General features: G+C 38.5%; 1 protein-coding gene across 10 annotated transcripts in view; it reads left to right on the plus strand.

The window, feature by feature from the left end:
* The first annotated feature begins 13,963 nt into the window (after positions 1–13,963).
* Positions 13,964–25,866, plus strand: part of cacna1ab (calcium channel, voltage-dependent, P/Q type, alpha 1A subunit, b) — a 133,058-nt gene continuing 121,155 nt past the window's right edge. For 5 of the 10 annotated variants that reach the window (XM_072384602.1, XM_072384607.1, XM_072384606.1 and 2 more), the window contains exon 1: positions 13,970–15,956. In XM_072384602.1, coding sequence (XP_072240703.1) covers positions 15,647–15,956 — 310 coding nt within the window. In that variant the 5' untranslated portion in view covers positions 13,970–15,646. Of the gene's footprint in view, positions 15,957–25,866 lie in introns of all 10 variants that reach the window. The other 5 variants (XM_072384603.1, XM_072384605.1, XM_072384608.1 and 2 more) reach the window with 3 other exon arrangements.

Here is a 25,866-nt window from a genome sequence, read left to right on the forward strand (position 1 = left end):
TCTGCAGAGGGTGGTTAAAGCTGCACAGACTGTGACTGTTAAATTTGCATTCTTTATCTTGTGTAATTCTCTTTTATTTGTATACTTAGTTTACTAGTTCTATTTCATTCTACACTTTTGTACATTTGGGCTGCTCCGGGACCAGGGAAACAAATTTTGTTTCATCTCATGTTGACATTTGCTGAAATGACAAATAAAACTCCTTGAATCCTTGATGTAAATCATCATATATATGACTTACAAATGACAATAATCTAACAGCAAAACTACAAGCTATAACCCCTAAAAAGAAAAATCTATGGTAATAGTTCTATTTTTTTCTAAAGGGACGTCAGTTGCTAGTTGCTATTCCAACTTTTCTTTTTTTTTGTTCATATTTCTGCACATAGTGAGCAGGAGAACGTTTTATGAAGGAAGTGATGAATGAGTGAGCAGAGTGCTCCATCCCGATTGGTTCAAGGGTGACCACATAATTTAGATGACATTCTTTCTCTCACTAACGGTTGCCCCCTCTTTGCCATTGGCCGGCTGCCAGCCACTCCTGTTTAGTGAGGGCGCTGCCTTATCCTTCATGCTCCAGCTTTTTCTCAATGAATTTTTTACACTAGAGACATTTATGGTGCATACTCATTCACTTAAGACTTGTGTGACATATTGACTTCATAAGTGGCTTTAAACTTCCAATAGCTTTTAAACACAGTAATGCTGCACTCAAGAAAATGTTTGTGTTTGATACCACCTGTGTTCTTACATGAAGTAGATTATGTTTGCATCACAACATCATCCCTTATCCACATTTGGATGCTGTTGATTTGCCCCATTTGCCAAGGTAACATCCAGGTAATAAACTATGACTTTTTGACTGTATGGAAAAAGTCTAAACTATGCCCCAACAACACCAGCAATGATTCCACCTTTTACCACCTTTCGCCGATTACTTAAGACCATGGTCCAGATTTACTAAATCAGGCAAATTAGCACGTGTTTGCACACAATAAATGTGCCTACTGTATGAAAGTGTCTGGTTCAGCCCATGAGTTTCTAAAACTGTGCTGATTTAAAAACACAGGTGCAACGTGCTCATTTAAAAAATTTGTACAAGTAGTGTACAAATTGCAGGTTGTTGCTTCAGTATTTTATTCTCTCATTAGAACCTGTTTTATAAGTAAGCCACTTCATCCTGACTGTCTTTTGATTATGAGGTCACATCGTCCTTGTGTCCAGCTAACAGAAGAGAGTTACCTGTTTTTTCAAGCCTGACCGGCTCAGGTCAAGATAGAAAAGGACAAACAAGTATGTCTACCCTGACTAGGACACATACACCAAGAAGTGAAAGAGAAAAAGAGAGGGTGAAAGAGAAATTGAGAAGCCTAATGGAAGTGAAGGGATGTGAATAATGCATAGAGATAGTAACACAAAATTGAGGAGGGAAGAGGGAAAAATGTAGGGATGAGATGGTTTATCTCTGTGTCCAAGTCTACTTATTTCACACACACACAAACACACACATACACATACTTTTGAGGACTTTTTTTCCTCTAACACAAACTTTATGTCTAGCTCCAACTCTACCATCAAACTAGAACCCTCTACCAAAGGTCCTTTACAGTTTAAAACCTTTAAAAACTATTTTTGGGCTTCACAGGTTGTTGGAACGTCACCTCACAGAAAGAGGGTCCCTGGTTTGTTGCCTTTCTATGTGGAGTTTGCATGTTCTCCCCACGTATGCATGGGTTTTTCCGGGTACTCCAGCTTCCTCTCAACGTCCAAAAACATACATGTTAGGTTGACTGGTGATTCTAAATTAACTCAAAGTGTGAGTGTGCATGGTTGTTTGTCTTGTTTCTCTCTATGTGGCCCTGTGGTGGACTGGTGACCTGTCCAGGGTGTACCCTGCCTCTTGCCCAATGACAGCTGGGATAGTCTCCAGCCTCCCGCGATCCAGACATTGATTAAGACGGCATATAAAATGGGTGGATGGATGGTTTCTTTTTTCGTAACTCTGGCCAGTAGCCATCATTAGTGAAGTGTCAGTGTTTATCGTAGGAGTAGAAATGACTCAAATGCAGACTCACATTAGGGAAGGGAGGTAAAAAAAAATTGTTTTTATTTAACTAAATCAACTAATTTAACTTAGTGCTGTTGAGGAAGGTGGTCCAAAATAGAGATCCAAAGAGATACAGATGAGGAAAAACAAAACTTGACTTGGCACAGAGAAAAACAAAGAACAATGACTATCAACAAAAAAAATAACAAAACTGGCAATGAATAAAGGAAACTTCCTGAAGGAAGGAATGGCTAAAGTAATCAGCAGATGAAACCTGATGCGTACCAAGAATGGAAGCAAAACTGAACAGAATGCACAAGAGAATCAGCTCCACAAATAAGAACATAGAGTAAAGCTTGCTAAGGCATCAGAGGTAAACAGGCTTCTTAAACTTAAAACTTCTAAATAAAACAGAAATTATACAGACAAGAAAACTGAACAAATAAATCCAAAATACAAGGTCAATGCTAAAACATTTTGAAAAGTAACATCACCAAAACCCATGACCCACAGCAGAAATCCTAACAAAACCTAAAGATTTTAACAGTGAAGACTTTCATAACAATGTAGTCGCCAATAGTCTGACATCTTAGAACATGGCAGGTAAGGGCAATTAAATTCATAAAAGTCATGAATATTCATTCATAAGGGGGAATTCATTCAAAGAATCTGATCTAGTCTCAAGCAAGTTTGAATTACTGCAATGAGAAATCTCCCAACATGACATTACTAACTGCTTATTACAGACTGACACAACATGAAACAACAACACATGAAAGTGACTAAAACAGGACGTGACTGTGGTTGTTAAAACAAGCCATTTCAGAGGGGTGTTGTGAGATGGGCAGGAAAATATCTAAGTGTATGATGGTTCAGAAGAAAGGAATTAACTTTAGTGTATATCAATAGCTAGTTCCAACCTAAAATTTCAGTGATAAGTTAGACTGTGGTCGTCCCAAAAATGACCTCATTGGTCATTTGTCCATGCAATAATGACCTATAGTTATGTTTAAAGAATATGAAACCTCTTGGTTCTGAGAGCAACAGCAGGTCAAGTGTGGTTTTTCATTTCTAAACTTTCTTATTTCTTATTTCTTTTTTATTTCTAACCTTGGAAACTAATGTAATAGTGTAAACTCAGAAAGGAAGTGACAAAAGTGTTTCAGTAAAGTAATGTTAAAGACTGAATATAACCCAGAACTGAAGAAAAAGTTGACTTATCTGGATGTCCCATTGTTAAAAGCACTGCTCATAATCGTCCCTGTGGGTCATATATCATGGTATGAAAACATGACCTGTTTGATTTTGATTGGATGATATGTTGTGATAAACAGAGGTTACTCATCAACTTCATAACCTTTGAACCAGTGGCCTTATTGTGAATGCTTACAGTTTTAAGCTATAGAACAGAGGAAATATGCTGTTCATCTCCCCTCCCTGCCCATCTTCACATCCACTCACCTCTTCCTCGCCTTTTCACTATCTCCCTCTGTGTCCCTGCTCTCCTCCATTTCACCTTCTTCCACCACCTTATCATACACATTAAACTGTTTGCTGGCTCGTCTCCACATATCCTTTTCATCATTTCATTATCTCTCTTCCATTCCTCTCAGACTTTTTTTCCTTCATCTCTCTTCCTCGACCCAAGTTTCTTTTTCCCTTCCACTCAGTTGCTTTTTGTCTATTTTTTTTTAGCTCCACGTCACTGTTCTTCTTCTCCTCTGTCCTTTCACACCTCCCTTATCTCCCTTACCTCTGCTCACTCATCCTCTTTCATGGCCTCTTACACCTTTCACTCGAGTTTGGCTTTTCTTTTTCTAAACTCCTTCAATTCCCCATTTTTTTTACTTTCTGTCAGCCTTCACTTCCTTTTATGTCTCCATTTCCCTTGAACTCTGACTTTAGCTGTCATAAGGGTTATACTATGATCAGACTAAAAATGGCATCAGTGTCCTGTACCCATGCTCCAGCATTATTGAAGAGGGACCTGAATCTCAGTCCTCATATAAAGTGCTGAGCATATAGCTTTAACATATTATTAACATAGTAATGGGAGTGTCCAATAAAGAAATTAATTAAGCTGTAGGAAGCAACAGTTGGACCCTGGTCTGAGGTTCCATGGAACCGTTTAGGGTCGCAAAACAAATTTATCCGACTGGTTTCTAATTTGAAGGATTTAGATTCCATGAATTTTGAAGGAAGATGTATCACAACAAATACTGTCATCAATGTCTATATTAAGGATAATTTGAGCAGCTTATTTCTTACTATTTTGACTTTTTTTTTGTTTTGTACCATAACCAACTTTCATGTATAGCCAGTTCTTTTTTTGGCAATTGAGCTACTGAAGCATGTTTTTGTTCATTGTTTGAGGCTTGGAGCAATGTTTATTTAATTATTTTTTTTTTTTTTTTGTCTTGTAGTTAGTTTGGATCAATTTTACTGTATGTAAACAGAGAGTTTGCAGTTTTGTTGAGCCTGTGAGCACTGCAGCCTTGGGGTTTTGTTCTTGGCTGAGAGAGGTGGAACCAGAAGTGGTCTTCTCCTGTTGCAGTCCATCTACCTCAGGGCTGTGCACTCTGAGAGGCTTTTCACTCACCACATTCAGTGGAGTGGTTGAGTTACTGTGTGCTTTCTATCACTTTAAGCCAGTCAGACCATCTGACCTCTCCCATCAACAACACATTTCTCTGTGCAGAGCTGCCAATCAGCAGTTGCTCAAAAAGTGTATCTAATACAAAATATACAAGAGTCAAAGTCAATCAGAATCTTTTCTACTTCCTGTTGTTTAATATAGATTTAAAAATTTTCGTTTTTTTTTTAACGTAGGCTCTACTTTCCCATCTTTTAAGTGATTACATTTTTGTTAATCCTATTTTCATTTATTAATATATATCATCTGCAGTGCATTTGTAAATGCATTGTCTCGTTAAAAAAAAATTCATTGACATCCCTGGAAAAGGTGTGGTCTTGAAGTCAGCTCATGTTAAAAAATTTCAATGTACTTTTCTGCGTTTGCGCTGCCATCACAAAAGTGTAAAATAACTTTGTCAAGGGAAGTGCTACAACCCTGTGTTATCACAGAGTTGAGATGGTCCTTTTTGACTTTAGTCTGAAGTGTAAGGTGCCAATTTTTTTCACAAAAGTCTTGAATACTGATTGGTCTGACCGCAATACCCCTTTCAGCCGTGTGGTAGTACATCCCAGATGTTTCCGTGCCCTGAGAAGTTGACACAGACTCTCGAAAAGGTTAATATAAGGTTTCCTTTTTTGTAGACTAAAGATTTAAGTGGGATTTTTTTATTGTAACACAGTACTGTAGAGGTTGACAAAAGTTTCCCATGGTGCTCTCTGTGGTTATATCAGCAATTGATGAATAAAGGTTATTGATGCAGAGCTGTCTTAAGGATTGAAGGTCTCCAGCTTCTTGCTTCCTTGTTCCTCTAATATTCCTTTAATCATTTACTGATATTATTCACTGCAGAGAGAAAAATATGTAAATGCATTCAAATCTTTCTTTAAAGATGATATTTTTGAGCATTCCAATGAATTTCTCACACAATTATTGAGTAACTGAAGCTCTCACTGCCCATCTGCACTCATCAAAGCCTTTTCTGGATACTGCTTTTGGTTGCAAATCGGAAAAAAACAGCAAATGATGAGTTGGCTTCACCTCTGATTTGCCTGCTTACTCTTTTAGTAGTCGTCTCCTCAATTAAGATAAAGCAAAAAAGACTGAACAGTTACTGGGCAGAGCCCCTACTCTGGCAGCAGCTTCCTAAATGTGCAGTGATGACTCTTCTGTTTTGGGCAAATTGGGACTTACACAGAGTTTTGGGTATGTCAAAAGAAGAAAAATTGCACAAAGATACTGCTGGAGTCATCTTTTTGCTGTGTCAAATTTTTTTTTTATTTAAAAAAAATAAAAATAACGAATTATTTTAATTTTTTTACCCTGGTGGAACACTGCATCTGTTGCCACAAATATGCTGGTGATAGTTTAATTGGTTTAATGTATTCACCATGCAACAGACTTACTATAACACAGTATTAGAAATGCATAGAAATGGTGAATTACATACGGATAAAATTGATCTAGGAAGCTCCATGGCTGGCTTCAGCCTGCATTGTTGCGCGTGGACGCTATCTGTCTCCACCTCTCACACTAGACTATATGAACATCCATAAACTGTCGAGGCAAATGACTGCTCTTCCCGAGTCTGCTTGTGCTGGAGATTTCGTCCTGTTGAAAGGGAGTTTTTTTTTTTTTCAAACCACAGTCGCCTCCTGTACGCTCAGTATGAAGGATTGAATTGAAGATAAGTTTCGATGCAATCTGTTCGTTTCCTTAGCTAGGCATTTGCATTGAATGAAATGGACTAATTTGGATTTTAATTAGTTAGATTTGATTAGATTATGATTGTATTATTATGAACTGGACTATAATTGGATAATTGGCTTGAATTGGACTGTATCTTGTAAGTGCCTTGAGATGACATTTGTTGTGATTTGGCGCTTTAAACTGAAACTGTGTAAACATGTAAAGCAATGTAATTCACACAGGACTTTTCATATCCTGGCTCATCATCTTCCGTTGCATAATATCCCTTTGGAGTATGAACTGGCAGATATTCTTTCTCTCCGTTTTTCTTTTCAATGACTTTAATCTTCCTTATTGTCCCACACAGCACCTCAACTACTATCCTCCATCTCACCCAAACATCTGAGCTGATTTTTGACATAAGAAATATACATTAGGGGAAAAAGCAACTGGAACTTCTCATCGTCCTGTGCTCTTCCAAATAGTCAGTGTATTGGTCAGAATAATGTATTGGAAATAAAAGTGAAGGAATTTTAAGCTTTATGACTGACTGACTGACTGACTGACTGACTGACTGTTTCCGTTAATCCTGTGAAAGAAAAGGGAAATGTTCCTTCCTGATAGATATAAATATCTCTTTAGGTGTATTTGCCAGCTGGAAACAAACTTCACAGAGCTCTTCTGAATATGTCTGTACCCATGCAACTCTTTGCTGTCAGTTCCTCATGAAGTAAATTTTTCAGCAGACCTGTTAAAAAGTCAATTTTAAAACGGTCGCTGAAATACACAGCGAATGAAATGACAAAACAAACCATATTTAACAGTTTAATTTGCATTGATTCTACTGAAATTACAACATTCATCAAACAGGATGATTATTACCCCTCTGTGGCTATTAGACATCCTTGGACATATGGGCTTAATGTGCCTGACTGGCCTTTCTGTTTGTCCCTCAGATTTTGGCAGGTTTCCACATATTGTGCTGCACTGAAATCAACATTTAGTTTTTCCTCCAACTGGGTTCTTGGATTGGCCCGTGAAGATTTTTTTTTACTTTCTCTCAATTGCTTATTCCGTTGAATGTGGTTGAATGTGGTTTGTAGTGGAAATTGTCAACAATTTCGTAGACATGACAGAAACAGTGATTAATCTAAGTGAGCTTTTACGTCGTTAGTGAAAATATGCAAAATATGATAATAAAGAAATAACGGATAGATGGTATGTGATACAAGAGAAGCAATTGAAATCATTCTGTAAATTGAATCAGACAATGCTCTAGTTATCAGTTTCAACCACATCATATCAGAACATTTTGAATGATTTCTAGATGACTATCAGAGTCAATGCAAAGTTTACAGTCCTTCATTTTGTGGTCACCTTAAATTTTCTGTTTGGATGGTAATTTAAACAGACAGTAGTGAAAATAAAGAAATAACTTCTGACAAAATGTGACCACAATTCTGACATACTAGCAGATAAAGTGTCACAGAAATTAAATTTTTTCAATATGCAAAAAGAACATTTGTCCATTGCACTCAGGATATCTACAGCAATAAATGATCTATATAATAGAAGTAACCACATCTGCTCCAAGTCATATTAAAACTGCATTTAGAAAGCTTCAGGTGAACATCGGGTACTTGCTTTTTCATATGACTATAGTTTCATAGACTATAGCCAATATTCAACCCAGTCTTTGTGGTCATATAGTACGTACTTCTCGTTTCTAGAATTGTAAAATGACATAATTTACTTCTCGCTGTGGTATAATGATTCAGTTGATGATAAAATATAGAAGAAAAACTCCTCCTTTACAGTCAGTGCCTGCATCTCTGATCTCACTCTTCCTCTCTCTGCTTTTTTCTTATTGTATCACTCTTTCCCATCTTCATTTTCTTTATTTCTTTCTCCTCGTCCAATAGTGCTGATTCTTTGACTAGAATGCTTACTCCACACACCCGATCCGGGCCCATTAGCTTAGACCAGCACACTCCTTTTCCTTGTCCTCTCTCTCCCTTCTGTGTTCTTCCTGTCCACTTCCATTAACTAGCCAATCAATTAATACAGGTTGAGTCGGCGTGAGAACGAGCCAAAAAAAAAAAGAGCAATTCCCCTAATTAGCTTGGACGCTACATCAGCTCACTATATCTCTCTCTCCGCCTCTCTGCAAAACCCCCTGCTCACACGCACACAGACATGCACATACCACCACAACTTATTCTCTTAGATACACACACTTCATATAAAGACTGCAAACTCTGAGGAACATACACTTTGTATGGGTGTGTGTGTGTGTTTCCACTCATTTTTCTGTAAACACTAACTTCATTGGGACCACTAGTCCTGATGGTAACAAAAAGCACAGTGCTAATGAGACAAAACGTCATTGCTGCAGACCTGTTTGGGTATTATGGGTGAGAATAAGTCAGCAAAAAAGGAGCCTGACATCTCTATTTCAAGCAAAGTTTTCTCATTAAAACCAGATGGTCCTGTCAAGTTGTCTGTTTCTCCCCAATATCATAACATACATAGATCACTTACTTATGTTTAGAAGCACCACTTTATTGAAACATGTGCAGATATAATTTTGTCTTACTGTATGTAAGACAAAAATTGAGGTGTACAATGCTAACGAGCTTGCAAGTCAATGTTTTGTATGAGCACCTTTATTCTTCAACACTTTCTGATTCCTCTTAGACAAGCTTTCTTGCCCTGTCTTGAAGTAGTCCTTAGGAATAGTTCTCCAGACATCTTCAAGGATTAATCCAAAGCTGTTCTTTGGATGTTGGCTGACTTTTGTTCCATTCTTTGCCACACTGCTTCAATAATGTTGAGGTCCAGGTCTGGCGAGGATTCATCACTCCATAAGACCTGCTGCCATTGATTTTCAGTACAGTTCTTGTGTCATTTGGCATACATGCGCTTTTCTCCCCGTTGCCCTTAAGAATGGCTTCTTGACAGCCATCCTTCCACGGAGATCATTTCTGATGAGGTATCATTGAACAGTAGATGGATCAACTGAAGTCCAGATGCATCTCTCAAGTTCTGTATCAGGTCATAGCAGATTTTTTTTTTCCTATTTTAGCAGACACCAGATTCAGATAGAGTAGTTTAGTAGGTCTGTCACTTCTTTAGTCCTCCACTTGTCCAGTGTCCTAAAATTTACACATTGAATAGACACACTGCACACAATGAAGTGTTTTAAGTTTTCAGCTAATAACTTTCTGAAATGTGATTTTATCCTGATATTAGTAAGTAATTTTCATAGACGTGACCAAAGAAATGTTAATAAACTGTGTCTTTGTGACAGGCTGCTTGTAACAAAGTGCCTAAAGACATAGTTTAAAGTAGGTTCTTTACTAAGTTGTCTGTTATGGTGTAGACAGAATACTGATTTATTCTTTTAATTCGGTACCTTTTTATGCTTGAATGATTCATAAGTCAGTGTCAAGTGTCTTAACATACTAAAAAAAAATTATTCCTCTAAAAATGGCCAGGTAATAGGACTGCACTGAAAATTAGTTAAAAAACAGCCCATGTCCAAAGAAAAACTTTAAAAAGCCTGGAGACTTATCACTCAAGATAACTTTAAAAGACTAGTCCAGTACTTTATATAAAGTAGAACATTTTAACGTGTAGTTACACATTCAATAGGTGGAAATCGGCAGCTTAGAATTTCCTCATTAATTTACGCAGGAACATTTGGAAATGTGGACAAACATACACATTTTATAGACAGACTAAGCTGCAGAGGGATGCCTCACAGACCAGGGTCAATAGACACTGGAGCAGAAGAGATAGGCTCTACGGCAGACTCAGGACCCCAGGTGCAGCCTGTGCAGAGAGGCCTCCAAAACAGTTCAGCTAGTAGCGGGGTGTAGACAGTTGTAGGCAAATCAGTGGGGTAAAAAAGTGTACAGGAACATCTGTATCGAGAATGGGTCCCAAAGTCAAAGTGGGAGATACCACCAAATGTATTGGAGAATAACAGAGCTACAATCCCTAGAGACTTCTGGATTCAGATTGATAAACTGGTGATGGCCAACCAACTGCACATTGTAGTGGTCGACATACCACAGAAGAAGACAGTGATAATAGATGTAGCAATTCTGACTGACAGCAACATCAAGAAGGAGGAACATGAGAAGCTTGAAAAATACTAAGGGCTGAAAGAGAAAGTTGGAAAGATGTGGGAGGTGAAGACAACAGAGGTGTCAGTGGTAATCAAACTGGGAGAACTGCTGTAACCTCCAGTTGAATTCAGTTATATGAAAATCATGTTTATTACAACTTTTTTATCACTTAGAAAACACATTTATTTTCTGACAAAGTTCCCATAGAGAAGTAGTAAATCTAATTTCAGAATAAAACTTTTAGAACTGATAGGGCCAGTCCTAATGTCAACGTAAATCATAATGTCAATTTTCATCCTTTAAATTGAATGTGAGCTGGCCTCACGCCTGCTGTGTTATTTCTCTGTTCTCATCCTCACCCTCCCAGACAGCTCTGTAGCTTTGGCCTGCTGAGTGAGATCAGAGAACAGGCAAGGAGGGAGGGGGGCGAGAGGAGGGTTATTTCAAGTGGGAGGTGCCAGGGCTTCCTGCGGGGGTTGCCTATGTGAACGCTCCCTGAATGACAATGCTGTGCATCAGGATCTCAGCACGACTCCCTCAGCAGCACATGCACACCTACCCACGCGCACTCCAAGAGAGAGAAGGAGAGAGAGCCTGGGAAAGCTGCATAGCCATGCAGCACCAGAAGCAATAACACAGGTTTGCCAGAGTGCAGAATAGCAATAAGAGAAAGGAAGAAGACATTAAAATGTCTGTAGTTGTCACCTTCCGATCCGTCTGTCCTCATTATTAATACGTGATAGCACAGGTTATCAGACCACGCCATGGTGTCTGTGATCACTCAAGTCACAGAAAGGCTTGTCCACTAGCACCGCTTTCGTCCCACCATTTCGCCACCACCACCCATTTTTTTCAACACTCACTGTCTTGCTCTCCTCTGCTGTCAGCAAAAACTAGCTTTTATCATGCCTGGTAGTACCCACCAGTCTGAGGGAATAAGATGCCAAGCTAATCCAGGCATGCAATCGTTATTATATAAAAAAAGCATCTTGTAAAAACCTGGTGGCTGCGTCATACACTAGAACAAAGCTTATAATAAGCAAATGACTACACAAAATGCACATCTCCCATCTTCACAAAGTGAATCAAGATACATGTGAGACCAGCGTTAAAAGGACAAGAAATAGATTTTGATGACTAGATGGGATTCGTTTTGCATCGTTTTGTCAATATTTTTGTTAATTTGTTTGCTTGTTTGTTTCTATGTACTACTTATTGTAAACAGCTAAACAAAAACAACAAGCAAGTTCACTTGGCTTTCTTTTTCTTTTTTGCCGTTCTAATATGTTGTCATTTAACTGAAAAGTCACTGTAAAAAATCAACTGAAAAAAGGAAGTTGACTACCTCACAATTCCCTCCTACCTTTCAATACCAGGTGTTATAACTTTCTCCAACATTTTTATTATTTAACATTAATAGAATGAGGCAGTTTTGGGTCCAATTAAAGCTACATGACTTCTTTATGAATGTAATAATCAACACAACCTGCATCCATACAACTTTAAATAATTTCTCAAGGATACTGTTTGATGGACAGGAGCTTGTTGAGACTGAAACACTATGAGAGGAACTGGGAATACATGTGAATAAAGAGCCAGGTTTTCCCCTTACATGAAGTTTGGTGAGACTTTGTTGGTTTCTAAATAGTCTGTCACAGTTTGCCTTCAGATGCATCCCAGAAATCTACCATATGGCCTTCTTTGAGTATTCCACTTACTGTTTTTAGAGCAGAATCGGACCTTCAAGTGATGGATGGTTAACTGCCAAATTAGCTGGTAGAGCAGACAAACAGCAAGTAGAACTTGCAAACAGGTCTCAAAATTAACAGATGGTGGGAGGTGCAAGTAAATAAGCTACCCTGATGCACAGTGTAGGTAACTGTGTCCAAAGGTAAGCAGGTGGTGTGTGGTGCTTCCTACTCTTTTTTTTTTCTTTCTTCCCAGCATTTTGGACAACGCCAAAAAGCCTTGGAACCATGTTAATAGCTGTTTCAGTACCAAGGACAGCGTCGGATGCTTATTTTGATGTCTTTTGATTTTTTATTTGACTATAAACTAATATCCCTAAAATAATTATTCGGTTTGTTTATTAATTTAATGTTATTATTATTATTATTATTATTATTGTTGTTGTTGTTGTTTTTGTAGTATTCATTTTTTTGTTTGTTTGTTTGTTTCCCTCTCTTTACGAGTTTTTAATTCCATAAAACCATTTGATTTTTTTGGGCCACTCCCCTATGAGCCACAGTAAACAACCCTCCCCCCCAACACACACACACGCTAACACACATCCATGAACACCACCTTTCTATTTTCCCCACCATCTACATTTCCCTGTTGTGTAAGTTTGACAGCTTGGTCGGTTTAGCCCAAGCAAACAGCTTGCCCAGCCATATCAAAGATGACTCAGATGCCGGAGCCAGACTGACAGACGGCTTGGAGGAAGGCAGGACTGAAGGAAGATAAAACCCCTTTTTTTTTTTCAAATCATGCTCAAAATAACCATAGGCTATGTTCTCAGAAAAAAAGAAAAGCAACAACAAAAAAAAAAACAACGAATAATTAATTAAAACTCTCTCCGAACCCTCTTTGTGGTCGTGTGTAGGAGAAGTTTTTCCTACTTAGTTAATTGGGAGATTTGTTTCTTGCATTTTTCAATTAGGAAAAACGTTTGCCTCATAAACACTGCTCAGATGTCCATAATTTGCTCTAAACCACGTGGTTACAAACAAAGCAATGCATCTCATGACATCTCAATGGATTCCATTTGAATGTTATATCTGGCATTGATAAAATGACACAACGGTCTATACTGTCAAGTGGGGACCAAGTTGTTACATAGGAAATATTTATAAAAACTAATCACCTCTCTACACTCGCCTGTTACGAAATGAATCCAGCTATTGTTTACGGAGATGATCCCCTGAAATCATCTGGATATTAAGAAGTCCCTAAATCCCACTTTGTGGTTTCATATTTTTAATGGGACTGCAATTGAGTTATATTTTCCATATTTAACTTACACCCCTCACACTAACTGAGCCCGTGGCTGTGCTTTGTTCTCAGTCGGATGGGTTTGAGTAAACAGTGAACGAGGTAAATTGGAGGGTGTAGTTGGTGGCTGTGACACTTTACAACTATGAGAGGAAGCCGTGGGCACGTTTCCCCAATGGGCCTCAGTTCATTTTGCTATGTCAACGCAATTTTATCTAACATTATTTGTTATCAGTACTTTCGAAGTTCTTTATTAAATAATAAAACAATTATAACCTCACATACAATCACAAATTGGATGTACTTTGGCCTCCCAACCATTTTTTCATTTAATTTTTCCCACTTTGGCAAAGGTAAAGTGGGATGCTTTAACATACAGAGGTGACATCCATACTGTAGCTGTATCTCCGTCGTGCCCTTTGGGGAGTGGGTTGGTGTGGGGGAGGCTCCGGGGAGGTGCCGTGCGTCGTGCGCTGCAAGTCTTGGCCACGGATATGCGCGTGGCGCTCGGTTCCCGTCAGACTGATCAGATGCCCAGTGCACGGCTGAACCCCGACGGCTGACAGAACGCAAGAGAAGAAGCAGAAGCGCTCCGCTCGTCGGGTTTTTTTTTTCGTTTCCAGCGCTGGTCTCCAAGAAAATACAACCTCCGGACCGACTGCGCTTTGGCTCAAGTCCCCCTTGGGGGTTGACAAGGAAAGGGGAAAAAAATCATAAAGAGGGTGGATAGGGAGTGCGCGCTAAAGAGAGAGAGAGAAGAGACGCTGGACTTATTAAGCTCTTCGCGGCTGACCGCCTCTCTCTGGTTCTGGGAGCCTCGGGGGCGATGCTGCTGGGCGGGGATGGTGCACAGTTTCTGCCTAGTGGCGGAGGAAAAGATGCGAGCTGCAGCTGTAACACACCCGCACCGCCGCCGTCGTATTTCCCGATCAAGAATTGATGATGGTGATGATGCTGCCTCCCCCAGTGGTCTGCTTCTCCGGATCCTTTTCGTCCGGGATTCTTGTTCAGCCAACACTGGATTATAGATGATTGCCGTGGACATTGTTTTTATTTTTTATTTTATCAACTCGTTTTTTCACGGGGAAGCGGGGAAGTCATAAATTAGTAGATTGAGGACCTGTGTATTTTCGTATCCAAGTGCGCGCAATCACGCCCAAAATCAGTGACCGACGCCTTGGTGAGGAGGTTAGAGAGGGGGAGGAGGAGGAAGGGGGATGCCGCACCGTCCATTACCAAATATCAACAAATGTCACCAGGCTCGAATTTTGGGGAAGCCCCCCTCGCTTGACGTTTGCGTGTAACCCAAGTAGTGTGGTGGCAGTGAGAGGTGGCAAACAGCCGCATCAAACACTGCAGATATATGGTACAAGAACAAATTAATTATTAAAGATTTCACTCTTATCTATTTCTATTTTTATCTCGCTGAAAAAAGGGGGACTTGGGGAGGGGAAAAGACAACTGCAGATCCTGTCAAGATGCTCAAGGCTGTTGAGACCTAAAAAGACGCAGTCTTAAGCTAGGGTAGCCTACTTAGTGGAGATGATTGCAATATCTATTTAAACGCACTGCTATGCATCCTTATTGTATTTTTTAATGTGACTGATTCGTTTGCCTGCTCAAATGCAAGAATTGACTCACTTCTAAAGAGGTTTTTCCCGATCAAAAATTAAAAATAAATAAATAAAAGAGGATGCCTTCGATGGAGAGAAAAACGTTGATGGTCTGACAAGATACAGATTTTTTAGTTTCCAGAGGCGCCCCGAAATCAAACTATTTTTTTTTCTGCCAGAGAACTGATCTGACAGAAATTATATAAATACATCGTTGTATCTCCAATTCATATTCCAAACACACGATCACAGACACCGTGCGCTTTCCTTCTCATCTCCAATCCCTCCCCTCTCCTCTCCTCCTCCCTGCCCTCCCTCCCTCTCCACTTACAAATGGGGGTATCTTCTCAGCGCTGAAGATCTGGGAAGGAGACGGAGATAGATAGAGGAATAAGGATAAGCCAGCGAAAGAGCCAAACCTAACTTCATTCTGCATGTGTGTTTGGAGCCGAGGCTGATGGGGTGGTGGCATGTGGAGGTGTCACTCTGAGGTTCCCCCCCGGCTCCTTCCTAACCTCTGGCGTTTGGTGTCTGCAGAATGGCGCGTTTTGGAGACGAGTTACCCAACAGGTATGGAGGTGGAGGAGGAGGAGGAGGAGGAGGTGGTGGTGGCGGTGGTGGCGGGGGTGCCGGCGGACAAGGGGGGCCCGGCCGCGGCGGCAGCAGGCAAGGTGGGCCCCCCGGAGCGCAGCGGATGTACAAGCAGTCGATGGCCCAGAGAGCCCGGACCATGGCCCTGTACAATCCCATACCCGTCCGGCAGAGCTGCCTAACGGTCAACCGCTCCCTCTTCCTCTTCAGTGAAGACAACTTTGTGAGGAAGTACGCCAAAAAGATCACGGAATGGCCATATCCTTTCATAAGCAATGCCAGACAGAATACCAAGGTACTGACGTTGTGGTGTTGTGTGTTTGCTGGAGTGGTTGACTAGGTGTGGCCTTGTGTGATGAATAGTGGTTTGGTGATGAATTTGCTCATACCTGGAGGGTGAAAGTTGTGGGTGGTGTGGTGATTTAGGCCTGTTGTTTGTGTCTGAATTATAAGTTATTTCTATTTTCTTTTATCCACAACTGTGAGAGGTTACTTTATGTGTTATGTATATTGTATATGTTGTTGATTAACACGTTGCATGATCTCTTGTCAGCCTGTGTTCAAATCCTGCTGCCCACAGGCTTATCATATTAACATTATCATTATCATATTAATCAAGTTAACACAGAATGAAAGATGATGTTGACAATGATGACGGTCGTCATGACACCAGCAGTAACAATCACACTGATGCTGCTGTTGATTAAGTTGCATCTTGAATAGAGCATTTGGCTAGAACCTGTTAGTGACCTGTATGTGTGTGTGCTGGTTGTTGTCAGAGCTGAGTGCTGATGTCAGCATTATAAAGGCTTAAGCACCATGCAACCAGAAGGGAGAGGAAATGACTGTCTTCCTCTCTCACTCTGTAATTACTACTGACTTTATATGGGTGGCCTAAGGCTTATCCAAAAGAACAGTAGTGGAAAAAAAACTGCGGGCTAATTGTAAGGACAGGTCAGTCTACTGCAGTTAGAACACTCTTATGTTGATTGATTTTTACATCTTGAGAATTACAGTATTAAGACCGATATTGCTCCATGGTCACATTTCTAGGCAACCTACTTCTTAAGAATGTTTGTCTAGATGGACTGTAGCACGTTGATTGGAAGTGTAGAGATGACAGTTAAACAGCTTCTATCTTATATCCCACGCTTGCTGTACTATTTTCTTCCCCTCTATCAACAAATATGTAGTCTACCGATTGTTTTCCTCATAAAGAGTCCTGACCTGTTCTATTCATTAATCTAGACTGTTGTTTTGGAGACACTGGGCATGAAGATGCCTGCCCTCTCTTGAATATAACAGAACTAAATGATGCCTGGCTTGTGATGTTCAAAGAAATCCAGAGAAATTATTGCTTGCAGTTTCTTACATAAAACTGATGTGAGGTTAGGCAAATGTACCTAACAATTGTGTCATTATACAAGAGCATGCATCTGCTTATGTGTTCATGACTGCATGTTGGGATGTAATCATGAAGGCATCCGCTTTAGCAAAGTTGTTTTATTATCTATGTCTGTGGTGGTTGGTAAGCTATTGTGCTTAATTGAACCAGACTACACAGATAAAGAATTGCAGCAGATGGAAGCCTCTCATCGTGAGCTGATGCGCTCTTTCATCTACGCAGTGATCCAGTTGGTGGCTATTGCTTGGTAGAAAGGAAAAAGTTTTTGAAATAAACTACAGGCAACAAAGGATGTAGATTTTCAAAAACGTTCTCCTTCCAAAAATGATGACATGGAGTGTTTACTCCTGCATGCAAAAAATAATAACATTTTAATTTTATTCAAAGAATATTTGACCTCTAGTGGTCACGAGAGCAACAGCAATACTAAGTTTCAAAATGGCCTCCATTTAGGTGACAAAGGTATAGTACACTATATGAATTCTAGTCGTAAATAATATATTGTTTTTTTTTTTAAATAAAAAAACCCTAACCGAGTATTTTTTCGATTTCTGACCCTAAGCAAGTGATGTTACTGCCAAACCTGAACCAGGAAGTGGTAAAAATGTTTTAATAAAGTCTTGTTGTATTATCCTCTCTGGGTGTTGAAATCAAATCCTATGGTTGAAAGTGCTGTGCTTAATCACACCAGACATGTATTAAAAAGAACACAGCACAATACGGCAAAAATCTTAAATGCACTGTTGGTGATGAAGGCTCTGGATTATATGATATTACAGAAACTGGAACTTGCTTGATGTTCCAGTGTACTATGCCCTTTAGTGCCATGCATTCTCAAACAAGAGTCTAATAAGTTAAATAGCCACAATATATCCAGAGCTCATGGAAGCCTGTGGAGGTGTCAGGTGGGAGAGATTTTCTGAATATGATGGTTGTCCACCTTAAGATGAACACACCTTTTTGGACCTGTTGTATTCCAGTCTTTTCTCTTTACCAGGGCATCAAATACTGGTGTTCTCTCAATGCTCGGAAAGTCTCTGATATAAATATAAGGTGTCCATGCAAGTGGGTTCCTAAAACGTTAGTGTCATGTAATGTGGTTAGCGAGAGGTGGAGGAAACTTGAGACTTGAGTTCAACACCACATTGGAAAAGCTGTTTTTCAGATTTCATCATTAATACTTTCAGTTTCACTTGCTCTTTCACAGGCTGCGTGGACAGGTTTAGGCTTTACTGTTTCCTGATCAAGTATACGACTCAAAACTACTGGGATGGGTTCAGGAAATTATTTCAAGCAGAGATTAGAATATAGTTTCTTTTTTTTTTTATTTACCAAAAAACTCTTTGTCTCTGAACATCATTAATAATTATTTTCATCACTTTCTCAACCTGCAATCCAAAAAGCCAAATATTATTATTTACACTTTTATAGACTAGATGATTAAGAGATATATGAAAAAATGTACCAATTAAAAGCAATTCCTCACATCACATATTTCACACTTAATGATAGTTTGCATTACTGATTTTGATGCAGAGAAAATTCATATGACAACAGTGGACAGATTAGTACATTTAGTGCAAGTAGCTGGTCTGTGCACACTGGGACACTGAGAGAAGGAGCTGACCTCCTGGGAATCTTTTCAGGTCTTTCAGTATGCGTCTGCTCATGTAGTTTGGCAGAGTGCCTTAAAAAAAGGTGCATCCCTCTGCCAAAATGTTTTGGCCTTTTTATTGAAAAAAGAGAAACATTTTGAGGAAAGCCATCAAGTCACACAAAAAGCTGAGTTTGCTCTCTCTTTACAACTTTTTGCTCAGTTATTGCACATTGGTCGCAAGATGAATATGTTTCTGAGGTAATATGGAGAAAATCTGCCCACTTGGAAATTCAATACGGATTAAAAAAAAATCTAATGATAATAACAGTAAGACATCTTTGAGAACAATATTTGTCAGCATCATTTTAAAAGGCTTTCTATTTTTGAAAAAAACTTACTATACAATTTTTTTTTTAGATTCTACTTTTCTTTAAGTTACACTCACAACTTCCAAAGAACTATGCGGTTGATGTTATTAGAGGGTTTAACCACTCTAAGCAATCCATGTCAACGCTAATCAAACAGCTCAGACGCCTAAACCTAACCAAGTGATTTTAAATGCTAAAAGTTAATCACTATATATAGTTTTGCATAAAACTTAGAAGGTGTGAAATAATACAGGTATAACAAGTTGTGCAAAAGTTACTTGAGTCACCATTGACTGGCTTTCTGGGCATGGTCAGAATAACCAGTCTTCTAAACAAATTATAGATCTTAGCAAAATAGAATTCTTAATAACTTTAACTTTTGCTAAGTTGTTTTCTCTGAAGTATGTATACAGAGAAAACAAATTTAATGCAGTGATTTTGTTTCCTGGTAGTTTATTTTCCAATTCAGCCCAATGTTTTCATGCTTGCAGATTTAGGAAAGAGAATTATGGAATATTGCTTTAAAAACCCCAGGACCATATGCAGAGATTTAGGTTACTCAAGGCTTTTGGTTATGTTTTAAAAACAAAATGGTTTTAGTTGTGGTTTTCCCATCTTAGGTTTGATGTTTTATGTCAAGCTTTTTAGTAAGACTCCACAACCATGACCTTTTCCTAAATTTCTATGAGCTGTGAAAACATGTCTTATTTTACTTTATGAAAAGTTTCTTAATAGCCAAGAAGAGTTTTTTTCTCTAAATCAAAGGGTCTTTGGTTGTGCATATGAAGTATAAATCAAATTTCTATTTCAGACTAATAATATTCTGAGGTATTCTTTAAACCAATTTAAATAATTATTTTGTAATGTAATTTTTGCACCAAAAGTAGCATGTTTATAAAGTTTTTTTTATAATCACAGGTATACCCAATAAGCAAATTATATCCTTTTCTATTGCTACTATCATATTTCTTTTTTGTGCTCCAGGGGGGGTACAGTGTATTCAGAACTGGTCCACTAACTACCACTATCTCCTTGGGAACAAGTATGTAACTATGACAACATGAGGAGATGGTATTACATGGTATCCTACAAGCTGTGTTGGACCACAGTTTACATCTTTTTGAGACAATTAGATCAGAAATTTTGACTTGACCGTGACCATCAACCGTATCCAGTGGACTACGAGTGAGCCGCCGGTTGTCCTTATGCCAGGTAAAATCAGTCCATCTCTTCTCTTTTTGTCTGCAAGTTTTTGCTGTCAGTTTCAGAGACTCCGTGTGGAATATTGCGGTCGTTAAATGTGTGATTCTATATAGAAAAAGTGAGCTGTGTCACCAAGGGCTGTTTTCCCATAAATGCGTGACAAACATCAATGCTGTTTGGAGCTGGAGCCAGTAAATACCTGTGACTTCTGCAGTTATTTGACACAGGACTGAATACTTTATCATTTCATTCAAAAACCCGATGTAAGCAGGTGTTAGTGAGTTTTTCTGACTGGTGTAAAAAAGAGCTTCATTTTATTCTATCAAATTGCATTACATGTCTCATAGATTCTCACTGAAACTTAGTGTACCAGTGCCAACAATCTGTTCTCATTCACACGGGATCAAATATTGCTATTTTATATAAATCCCCTGGGGTTGCTACAACACACACAAAACGTCCTTTGGCATAGTTTGGTGATGTACTATCCACAATGACATTAGACATGTACAGTAAGCATAATTTTGGAGTATTCGCTTGTGGACAAACATGAAGGTCCTTGTGTAGCTAGACGCAGGTTAGCTTAGATGAAAGTCATTGTCTTGAGTTACTTGAGGATTACTTTCCACGTCTTTGTTTTCATTTATGTGTTGTATAATTTATGTTTAATTCACTGTTAGGCTGTGTTTCACACATCAAAACCACTTAACTATCAAAACTAATGTTTAGGAACATATTGTGGTCATCTTCATCATGTTAATCCTGTACTTTGAACAATGAGACAAAAGTACACAATTTCACTATGCTTATCTCACAGCTAGAAATGCTAATGCTGAAGAAATGCAGCTAGAAATCAAACCTTTTATGTTGTTAAACTGGATGTGGAAGACGACTTTTACTGAAACCTTCTGAATAAAAATGTCTGAATAGATGTGTAGAACATCCAGATTTAGGAGTGAACTGAGCATACCACTGCATGCCACCATATGTACAGAGTCAGGCTGTGTTGCCTCTGCATGCTGTGTCTTCTTCCACTAGAGACCCAAAGGACTTCATTATACCTCCCTCCTTCTCTCCGCCAGCACCTCCCCATTCCCACTTTCTCTACACTCCTTTCATGTCCTCTTCTCCACTCCAAACCTTTTTAAAATATTCTATCCTCCATCCTGTAATTCTTTTCTTTCTCATTTTATCTTTCCACAACCATTACTCTTAATTTAATTAGGTTTTCTAGGGGTGGTATTGTAATTGTGCACAACATGTAAAAATAATAAGTAGTGTTAAAAGATTATAGGGGAAAATAAGTGTCATAAAGCCCCATTTATAACCAAATGTAGCACACATTTAACAACATTTCAGCTCATTTAGAAAAAGCAAATACAAATTCAGACTTCTTCAGGATTTGGGTGAAGATGGATAGATAGTGTTGCCAATATTGTATCTCTTCAGTGCAATGTTGATAAGCCCTTTCTAGACAAAGATGATACTATAAGTCAAAGCATTTGGTTTGTTTAGTTTATGAATTTGAAGAAGGTTACACCCTTCTGACCGCTCAACAGAGATATGTAATTTTCACTTGCTGCGATTTTTCTTCTCCTCAGCCTGAGTGGCATGTAAATACAATTTTTATTTGCATTTACATTAATTTTTTTTATTAATACACCATTTGATGCTTACATTTCATGTGTGCATAAAAGCAGGTGGATAGAAACGTGAATGTTCCACCAAATTTGCAGAAGTTGAGTCCTTTGTATTATAGATTATTCATGTTAGAATCATCACATTTTAGATTCACATGTAACCAAGCCATGTGGCAAAAATAAATGGAAATATTATGGATTTAAATATACACACCATATGACAATATCAGCTTGTAAAACAAACAATACAGTAGGGCCTAAATGCAACCTTGCCGTGACCCTAACTAAACTGCATAAAAGCAAATTTAGCAGGGAAACACAGCTACTGTATTTAGTCTAAGCATTCAACATCAAGAGTGAGGTGAGGCAGTATTGATAAAGTATCAATAAAGCAAAAGACTCAGTTTGTCCAGTCACAGTCACATTACAAAGTACTAAAACAAGCTTAATTGTTATCAATTGCTTCACAGCACCTTTTAAAGCACAGATATACACTTTCTCACCACTCCATAGCTATACACAAAACCACACAGCGCATGGTGCCTCAGATTTTAGGTGAAAAATCCTTGTCCTGCCCATATTTTTGTGACACAGATGTGTAAACAGAAAGCACAGTGGAGAAAAGACACAGCAATTTGAACAGATAGCCATTTTTATAGTCACTATACTTGTGACACTATATACTCACATGTGCATGCTGACATTGGCTGGTAGACTGATGCTAATTCCTGGGCCTTAGCTCCTCCACCACCTTATCAACCTTGTTACATTGGCTTTATGGCAACATTAAAAAATAAAATCAAATACAATTACTTAGATCACGTCAAACCTGTGGGACATGACTTTTTCTTATATGACCAGCTAAAATTTGGGCTGCATATAAAGTTTTTTTTTTCTCAGTCTAAGACAACAATCTCTCTCTAAGAATTTTATTTAAGTTTATTTTAAATCTGCTTTGATTGTCAAAGGAAGAAACATCTATAGATGGTTTGCTGTCAAAACGCCTACTATGAAATAAGTTCACAGTTTCAGTATACAGGTATGTATATTCTGCATTTTTCTCTCTTTTTCTGTCTTTATCTCTGACCATCTGTCATTTGCGGTCATTGTCTGTGTGAGTTTCACACTTTCCCAGCTGGGTTCTGACTGCACAGCCTGGTATTGTGTAAGGGATAAAGAGATAGGAAAAAAGATAAAAGACAAAGCCCCACCCCCTGAGACAATGTTCATCTTTAGATAGATAGATAGATAGATAGATAGATAGATAGATAGATAGATAGATAGATAGATAGATAGATAGATAGATAGATAGATAGATAGATAGATAGATAGATATTTCTAATGAAATGAAACAGGATATTATACGGTAATAAAGTCCCATGAGCCCATAGATTACACCTGCAAATATCTATATAATTTTTAAATAACATAAGCAGCAACTAATAAAACACTTTTGTGCCTCGAATAATAAATGAACGAGCCCCTGTGATTAATTTGTAGCCTTATAAACAAGACGTAGTATTTTATAGATAGATTGCATTCTACCAGTAGGGATGGGATAATTCAAGTTGTTTCAAGCTACAAGATAGAACTGTTAAGGGAACACTAAACCACCTCAGTTAATTCACGGTCAGTCTCAACAATAGCATGTAATTTCTCTCTGATTACTTGGAGTCTGGCATCTTGGGTGTTGTTAATCCACTTTGCTAATACTGCTTGTCTCAGATGTTTCTTTTTTTCATATGACAGAGAACTAATGTGTCTAACCTTTGCGTGCCTTAAAACTGTGGTGGAATACAGACAACAGCGGGCTTAAAAAACCTTTGAGTTCCTTGAAAGAAGTTTGTGGGACAAAACTTTTCAGAACACTATGGGTAGGCATGCAGTTATAGATATAGATCATTATAGTAGATACAGTTTGGAAGTTATGGAGGACTGAAAATACATAAATAATTATAGTTTTTAAATAGTTTCTGATTGTGGTTGTTTAGTCTTCCACAAGAAATCAGAATTATGAACAGAATATAGTAGACATGTAAAGATTAACAAATTGGAACCTCATTTTAATGTTAGAGATTAAAATGACATAGACACATGGATCCTTGTGTCAAATAAAATGTACCATAAACCATTTGATGACTATGGGCTATGGCCATAGCACACTTCATTACATGTGAACGCAATGCCCATTGCAGACAGACAAGACACTGTTTGTGAATATATGGACTGTGCTTGATTTCAAAGTTAAAAGTCTATTTCTAAGATTTTGTTGCCGAACTAGCACATTCAAATTGAGAATTTTGCATCAACTCTAGAACAAAACAAGAGTAACTCTCACCTATGTGCCCCTAAGATTTATTAGCGTAGCAGCTACGATAGTTGCTTGAGAGGTAAACACAAATACAACATGTACGTTATCCAACGCTGACATAGTTTACAGTGCAAAACTCAAATGTTCTTTCAGAATCTGTAGAGCACTGAATCTCTGAATACTTTTAAAGCTAGCACAACAACAACAAGATAAAGATCCAGATATTTGAGATCCTGCCACAACTCAGTCATGTCAAAAGTAATTATGGTATCTATATCCTGATGTATTGCCTGATTTATTGTTGAAGCTTTAGAATTGTACAGTGTCGTTAAAAGTGACTACGTTGGTGACATGATAGGGGACTTACATTAGAGTTGTGACAACAGAGAGTACTTGTTTATATTTACAGGGAAATATGAATTTGATTGTTAAAGAATTGCTAAGAACTCCATCAGACTGCGTTGAATTGAACTGAACCGAATCATTTTGTTTAAAAATGTTTCGTCCCTTAATTGTATCTTACCTCAATTATTTTGAAATATATCAAAATGTCTTATAAGGGAGAGACACACATCCATAGTATATAGAACTGTTTTGATCATTTTGAATTAACACTCATATATGATTAAATAAACACACACGTGATGTGTGGAGACACACGCACATGCTGCCGAATCAGCTGGTGGCTTGGTACCAACTGTCTGGCCTGAAGCAAGTAGATCTGTTCAGATCAGTCACGGCTGATAGAGGCTCTGATAGCTGTAGCTGTGTGTCTGCACATATATGTATTTGTGTGAGTGCATGCATTTGTGTGTGTGTTTGGGCTTGGGTGGGGGCAGGTGATACTGTAACACCTGTTCACAAGGATCACTTACCTCAGGGGGCTCTGCAGCACACACACACACACATATGCTCACACACTCGCAGACACATCCACAGTCAGTGCAGCCCAGTGGTTGGCACAAAAAAAGCACCATTTGGGATGTTCACGCTCCAATGTGCAATCTCTCTGTCTTTTCCTCTTCGTCATTTTCCACATTACATGTAACATTCTGGCACATTTAATGATGCTGACTCCATGAGAAATAACCAAAAGAAAACACTGTGAAAATGCATTTTAACAGCTAAGCATTCAAGGCCAATTTCTGAAAAAAAAGGGTGAATGAAAAGAAAAAAAAAAACAACCAATGTGCATTTTGTGGCCGGCTAATAAATGTCTGTCAAGAGCACAGGAATTACTACAGCCTCAGCAGTAGGGCTGCACAATATGGGGAAAAAGTCGCATGGCGATTATTGAGGTCAGTATTGCGATTGCGATATGATAAATATATGGTATCATGATTCACCTTGTTTCTTTATCTTGGAAAATGCAAGTGTCAAAATAAAAACAAAATATTTCTAGTAAAAAAGCTAATTTGCATTACTGAAAACTTGTTTTTTCAACAGTAACGTTAAATAAAATAAATAGAACAATAACAGCTGTTATGGCTCTGTGAAGAGATCACAACTTGGCTGAAGCTGCCACTTTGAGGAAAATTAACAAGCATGTTGCTGGTTATTTGATGGATAAGATGCTACCAGTATCAACTGTAAAATTGACATAATTCAGTTGGTTCATTGATAAAATACAGACAGCTCGTTAT

Source organism: Leuresthes tenuis, unplaced genomic scaffold, assembly GCF_036924035.1.
Source record: "Leuresthes tenuis unplaced genomic scaffold, fLeuTen1.0.hap1 SCAF_4, whole genome shotgun sequence".
Classification (NCBI taxonomy): Eukaryota; Metazoa; Chordata; class Actinopteri; order Atheriniformes; family Atherinopsidae; genus Leuresthes; species Leuresthes tenuis.